Consider the following 7,204-nt stretch of genomic DNA (forward strand, 5'->3'; position numbering starts at 1 on the left):
CCAAATATTTGGCTCTCCTTTGTGTCCTTGTCATAGACCACATTTATTTTCATCAATATTCAGTGTTGCATCCTGCAGGAAGAATGTGCTTCCTCGCATTTCTGATGTCAACCTTGGGCGTGTGATTTTTTTGGCTACCAAAATGTGCACAGGAGTAACATGCACCACTTCTGAGATGGGCGCTTCTCCTCCTATCATTGCAACTCACCAGGGTCCAGATGGCACCTATCCTAAGAGTTTAGACAACCATGACATGGAGGAAGCCCTCAGCCAACCTAGAATGGACATGTATGTCAGCAAGAAATAAACCTTTGTGGTTTAAAATGATTGAGATTTGGGGGACTGTTTGTTACTGCAGACTATCCTGACAGATGCAGTCTTCTGGAATCGGAAAAGGGAAAAATAATCAGCAATACCAGCACTTTCTCAAGAAACCTAATCCTTAAGTCTTTCTTATTTCCTTCTCTAGATGATGCATATTTACTACAGGGACTTAATATAGAAGAACTGTATCCAGAGACCTCTAGTTTCATTACTTACGATGGGTCAATGACTATCCCACCCTGCTATGAGACGGCAAGTTGGATAATAATGAACAAGCCTGTCTATATAACAAGGATGCAGGTGAGCTTCTCTGTGCACTTTTAGCAAATGAGGAAGATGATGTGAAGACTGGCTGTGTTTGGGAAATACCTATTGTATTAGTTGGCTAGAAATGCTTTAATAAAGCACTGCAAACTTGGTGGCTTAAAGAGCAGAAATGTATTGTCTCACAGTTCTACAGGCTATAAATCCAAGATCGAGGTGTCAGTAGATTGGTTCCTTCTGAGGGAGTGAGGAGGAATCTGTTGCATGCCTCTTCTCTGGTTTCTGGTGCTTTCTGGCAATCTTTGGTGTTCCTTGACTTGCAGAAGCAACACCCCCACTCTGTCTTCATCTGCACATGGTGTTCTCCCTATGTCTCTGTCTCTTTGTCCAAGTCCCCCTTTTTTATAAGGACACCAGTCATATTGCATTAGGGCCACCCCAATAACCTCATCTTAGCTAATTACATCCAAAATGATCTTATTTCTAAATAAGGTTGCATTCTGAGGTATTGGGGATTAGGACTTTAACTTATGAATTTTGGGGGTACACAATTCAATTAATCACACCTGTATTTAAAGAATCAGCATCTAAAAAGGCTTAGCATGAACTGATTGTAGAAGCATCCACTTGTCTGAGAAAGAACAGCAGAGTTAGTTCCCAAAGTGCTCTACAGCAATAGTGTTCAGAAAGCAAATGAGCAAAATGGATGATATGGTCAAATATGTTTGAAAATGCTGGATTAATAAAGAATTAAATAGATTTCACTCTTGGGAGACTTCCCAGGCCTTTACAATGATAATAATTATGTCAGTCTCCAAGAGGAAGCGATAGGTTATGTAGTATTTCACAAACATATTTGAATGTGGAGTTCTTCAGAGCATCTCATAGTATTTCTCGTAACCCTGGCTTGGATCCTTCCGAACTGGACGGGAACCGGGAGCTCTGGCCTCTGAGGCAAGCTTTGGTTCATTATGCGCTCATTATGTGCTCCTAGGGCTGCCGCCCCCTCCTGTGAAATGAATACTGCTCTTTATGATGCGGGGGTAAGTTACACAAGTCTCTTCCAGCTCTGACATGCTCTGATTCTGGGATCCTCTGACAGCTCAGAGGAAAGATGAGCAAAGGAGGCAGACTCCATTCTCCTTTACAGGATATGTCCAGTTGACCTTTGAATAACTTGTCCACCTATATGCAGATTTTTTAAAATAAATGCTTGTGGTTGGGAGTCCACGGACACAGAGAGCTGACTCTATGCATTGTTCTATGCCATTTTATACAGGGGACTTGAGCATTTGTGGATTTTGGTATGGGGGGGGGGGGGCGGGGGGCGGGGCGGCAGGGGTGTCTATAAGCAATCCCTGATGGATACCAAGGGACAACTATGTTTTGGGGGAAGTCAAAAGTTATATGCAGATTTTCAACTGCACAGAGGGTCGGTACCCCTAAGCCCCACATTGCTCAAGGATTAACTATACTTACAGCCCAAAAACAGTGTGAACTGTTTGAACTCCCTGACCCAGTCTGTATTGGTTAGGACTCTTGGTGACAAGCAACCTCCTCCAGATAAACTCAGAGAAAGTGTTTGTTCAGGAGATACTGGGCATCTTAAGGAATTTAATATCAGAAAGTGATGTCAGGAACTCGCTGGGATTAGAACCCCAGACACCCTTTATCTCTGTTCTCTTCTGCTTCCTGCCACCCATTCGCTTCATTCTTCTCTCCTGCTCAAAACTACTCCTTTGCTTCTCAGTCCTGGGGTGGAACTTGGCTGCAAACATTTCAGTCCAGCTCTTTGATTTCACAGAAAAGGAACCAAACTAATCCAGCTTAGTTTCACTCTGGCCCCTGGACCAGTCACTGTAGTTTGGATAATACCCATGTGCGGGAATAATTCCCTGAATTGTTGAGAATTATTGAACCATGGGGTATAAGAGAAAGAGACCCTGGAGAACAGCTAGTTGGATTTCCTCCTTTGACAGAGAGTGTGTTTGAGGATAAAACAGAGTAATCGACTTGTTCAGAGGCATCCATGAGCTACTGAGCTACAAGCGAGGCTCACTCCACACAGCAGCATCATTGGGCCCCCAGCTCAGCTGAATCCACACAACCAGGGTCTCCGAGGGGCTCACATGGCCCTAGCCTGGCGTGGCCAGTCTACACAGTCTTCTTCCCTGGTGTATTTAATAGGATGGGTAGATCTCACAGCTGTTTCTCTCTCCTCAGATGCATTCCTTACGCCTGCTCAGCCAGAATCAGCCATCTCAGATCTTTCTGAGCATGAGTGACAACTTCAGGCCCGTCCAGCCCCTCAACAACCGCTGTATCCGCACCAACATCAACTTCAGTTTACAGGGGAAGGACTGTCCCAATAACCGGGCCCAGAAGCTTCAGTATAGAGGTGAGTACATGGCTCAGAGGGCACTGGGCCAGGCCAGAACTCAGTCCTCCTGCTTACACCTGTCCTTGAAGGCCTGGCGTTTTCTCCCACTATCAGAATCGTGATTATAAATTATAATATAGACCACCACCTTCCATGTGCATGGCGCTTTCCTGCTGATAAAGCCTATATATTAGAGATAGAGGTCAAACTTTAAATTCCTCTGTTTTGCTTCTGGTTCAGCAAAACAGCCTTTTCATTGCCATTGTACAGAAGAGCCAGAGAGGCTGATTTTGTTCAAGGTCATGTGTTAGAACAGACAGCTAGAAGCATTGGAGCTTTTATTTATGTGCATGATGAGCCCCTTTCTGCTAAAAGGTGAGCGAATGCTCAGGATGCCAGGCCGTTGGGATATAAGGAGGTAATGTGTGTGAATGCATCCTTTCCTGGTGCTATGTCCCTAGAAGTGACAATTATTCCTACTATGGGAGACATTCAAAACAACTCCCACCTCCTGTAACCCTCTGGTCCATACCAGCCCTCGCTCTTTCCTTCTGCACACTAAGTATGTGTTTGATCATGGTGCTCAGCTCTCAACATGGAAGGACGATGAAGGCAGAATGGTGTTGTGGAGACGCCTTTGACCCAGAGTCAGGACACCCAAGTTCCGGACATGGTTCTGTCACTAACAAATTATGCAAACCCAGCCAAATCATTTACCTAGTAGACCTCACTTTTTTATGATAGTCCCTATACCATCTGCCTCACGACTTGTTGTGAGGAATGAACGAGAGCCTGGATGGTGAGGCCCTTTGTAGGAATAACGTGCTGCTCAAATATGGGGCTTCTCGACAGCTTCTCGAAGCAGCTATCACCACTGCCCTTGGCCTCCCACTTCATCTCTCCTACTTCCCCACATTTTCCTCTTTCTTTTTTCTCAGACACCTGTAGAGTGCCAAAACTATAATTTTCTGTTCCCTTCAAGCCAGAACTGCCAACAAATAAATACTCAACCCATTGATTAAGCCTTCTCTTTACTCAACCCCTATTTATTGTGCATCTACTGTGTGCCAGGCACTTAGCTTGGTGACAAGGATGCAGTGTGATACAGACAGACATGACCCCATCCATCCAGCACATATCGTCTACAGCAGGGTGTAGACTTTTTGAGACATACATCAGTCATATTGGATTAGGGCCCACCCCTGTAACCTCATCTTAGCTAATTATATCTGTAATTACCTTATTTCCAAATAAGGTTGCATTCTGAGGTATTAGGGGTTAGGACTTTAGTTTAGGAATTTGGGGGGTATACAATTCATCTCATCACGTCTATGTTTAAATAACCAGCATCTGAAAAGGCTTATTATGAACTGATTGTAGAATTATCGACCTATCTGAGAAAGAACCAGCAGGATTAGTTCTCAAAATGCTCTACAGCGATAATGTTCAGAAAGCAAGTTGAGTAAAAGAGATGTTGGTCAACTATGTTTGAAAAATCTGGATTTAAAAAGGGTTAAATAGATTTTATCACTGGGAGACTTCCCAGGCCTTTATAATGATAATAATTATGCCAGCCTTCAAGAGGAAGCAATAGGATATGTAGCATTTCACAAACCTATTTGAATGTGGAATTTTCTGCCACACTCTGCTGTTATAGTGTGAAAGAGGCCATAGGTAATATGTAAATAAATGGTGTGGCTGTATTCCAATAAAACTTTATTTATAAAAACTGGGCTGGATTTGACCTGTTGGCTGTCATTTGCCCAACCGTGGTCTAGAGCAAAACTTTCTGTGATGATAAACATGTTCTATATCTGCATTGTTCCACAGGGTAGCTACTAGCCACATGTAGCTATTGAACAGTTGAAGTGTGACTAGTAGAGTGAGGCAACTAAATTTTTTATTTAATTTTTCATTAATTTAAATTTATGGTAGCTGCATGTGACTGGTATGGGGGCAATAATTTTGAATAGAGGTTCCTGGGGAAGTAGAGGGGTTCTAGGGATACATAAAAGTAAGCAGGCATTTACAGACCTGTTCCTTCTCCTTTGTAGTAAGTCCCCCAAATTCTGTGCCAACTAGTTCAACTATGCCTTGTATTTACATTGTGTGTGTGTGTGTGTGTGTTTCTTTCTCTCTCTTTCCAGTAAATGAATGGCTCCTCAAGTAGGGAACTAACCCAAGAAGAATTCCATCTCAGCGAAATGCTACAACTGTGAACTGACGTAACCTGGAATGTCCCCTTCTTTCTTCTCGCTCCTTCCCTTTTCTCAAGCCTCATTCACTCTTTGGATTGGCCCCATCTTCATGAAAAGTGTCTGCAAAACCATGGCAGAAGACACACACACACACACGCACACACATACATATGCACACACCTGCAAACATATCTACACACATACATGCACAGCCTTCAAGATGAGAAGTCAAGTTTTCAGAAACAAAAGGTTCATTCATAAGAGGTCTTAGAAGAAAATAACCAGTTAACCTGATTACAATTTTGATACTGTTTTCCTGAACTAATAAATCTACCCAATGAGACTTTTCAGCCTTTGTATATACAGAATTCTTCCAAAACAGAGAGGAGGAAACATGGCTCTGACAGCATCAAGCAGACTTTGTGCTTTGCATCGAGTAATCTCAGATAGTGTCCTAGGATCCTTGGAGGGTGCTGGTGGCAGGTGGGCCAGGACAGAGGTGGCCAAGGACACTTATTTCTAGATTCTGATTCTTCTGTTTACTCAACCATTTAAAAAGAAAAAAAAAAAGGACAGACATTGAAGAGATACACATTGTATATATATATCACCGCAGACTATAAAGAAATTGAATTATTTCCCCTTTGTCACATATCTGTAGTAGGATTTGCCAAGATCAGATCCATTTGCTGTTTCTTGTTTTCCAAAGGTCATACATTGTGTTTGGTTATTGTTAACAGCTCAATAAATGGGTTTTAATGACTTAATTTTATTTTTCTGGCTTTGGTCTGTTCTCCCTCCTTACAGGCTAAGCCCTGGCCCCATGCAGCTGCATTCTTTGGTTTCACTTGTTCCTTCATCTACATCTACGTGTTTTGTTCATTTGCAGCCCGTTTTTTACTGAGTTTGTGGCAATCAGGAATGCATTTGCTAAGCAAGTATAACTTTAATTACCCTCCGTGGCTCCATCATTCATACGAGGGGAGCTCCAGCCTGAGCTAGCAGGCTACGGATTCCTTGCGTTTTAAAACTGCCATCCCCCGCCCCCTGTGATGCTCCCTTGAAGGAATGCACTTTGCCTTGTAAATTCCTGGGGAAGGGGTGTCTTTTCTCTCCGGGTGCAGCTGGGTCTCACAAAGTACAAACGAATGCCTTTCTTTCCTTGTTTATAATGGTCACTCACTGTGTTTGGTTACTGTCAAGAAATCAATAAATGTGTTTAACAAGTTACCCAGGACCCATGTCTGAGTTTATCAAAGGATGCTCCCCGCTGAGGCCCCGGAGTCCTGCTACGTTCCTAAGCAATTGCATTGTAGCCGGCAGGGCAGCCAGAGCCACCAGAACCGCCTGTCCGGTCACTCCCAGAGCCAGGTAATTAACACCCTGTTGAGAAAACATATAGGCTTAACTGCTGGAAGGGAAGGCTTGGGTGTTCCTCGGTGGCCGAATTAAAAATAACTTTCATCTCTCCTTTTTAGCAGAAGAGGGAAAGCATGGGTATGCAGGGTCTGTGCAAATGGAAACATTCACAAGCATATGACAAACTTCAGCCAAGTGAGTAGGTATATTGACAATGAAAAAAAATCAATAGCCAGAAAATTCTTATTTGAAATAGACACTGGGTCCGTTTTTTGTGTGTGTGGGTTTTGGGGTTTTTTTTACATTTTTCACCAATATTAGACGATGGGCTTGGCCATGATGACATATGCTCTTTTTTCTGAGCAATCGTATTTTTCCAGAAAACCAAATCTGTTTGCAAAGGTGTAGGCTGGGCAGCTGGCAGTCTTTCTTTGTGTGGCTTGCTGCTTCCTCTCTGAATCTGAATCTTTCTTACCTGCAAGGGCAGGCAGGCATATAATATAATGGCTGGAGAACATGGCTGGTAAGTCAACTAGGCCTGGCTTCAGATCTTTATTCTGCCACTTACCTGTTTGCTGTGTGATCCTAGGCAAGTTGCTTTACTTCTCTGATCTACTGGTATATCGGGGATGCTAATAACTGCCTGCATGAGTTGTGAGGCCTAAATGCTCTCTGGCTA

At 43.2% G+C, this 7,204-nt stretch overlaps 1 protein-coding gene across 1 annotated transcript in view; it reads left to right on the top strand.

Annotated features, from left to right (window-relative positions):
- The window catches only part of CA10 (carbonic anhydrase 10), a 373,963-nt gene extending 368,209 nt beyond the window's left edge, over positions 1 to 5,754 (top strand). The window contains exons 7-9 of the mRNA XM_036342054.1: positions 470 to 624; positions 2,812 to 2,986; positions 5,116 to 5,754. Coding sequence (XP_036197947.1) covers positions 470 to 624; positions 2,812 to 2,986; positions 5,116 to 5,138 — 353 coding nt within the window. The 3' untranslated portion in view covers positions 5,139 to 5,754. The remainder of the gene's footprint in view (positions 1 to 469; positions 625 to 2,811; positions 2,987 to 5,115) is intronic.
- The last annotated feature ends 1,450 nt before the right edge of the window (positions 5,755 to 7,204 follow it).

The sequence above is a fragment of the Myotis myotis genome, unplaced genomic scaffold, assembly GCF_014108235.1.
Source record: "Myotis myotis isolate mMyoMyo1 unplaced genomic scaffold, mMyoMyo1.p scaffold_m19_p_17, whole genome shotgun sequence".
Lineage (NCBI taxonomy): Eukaryota > Metazoa > Chordata > Mammalia > Chiroptera > Vespertilionidae > Myotis > Myotis myotis.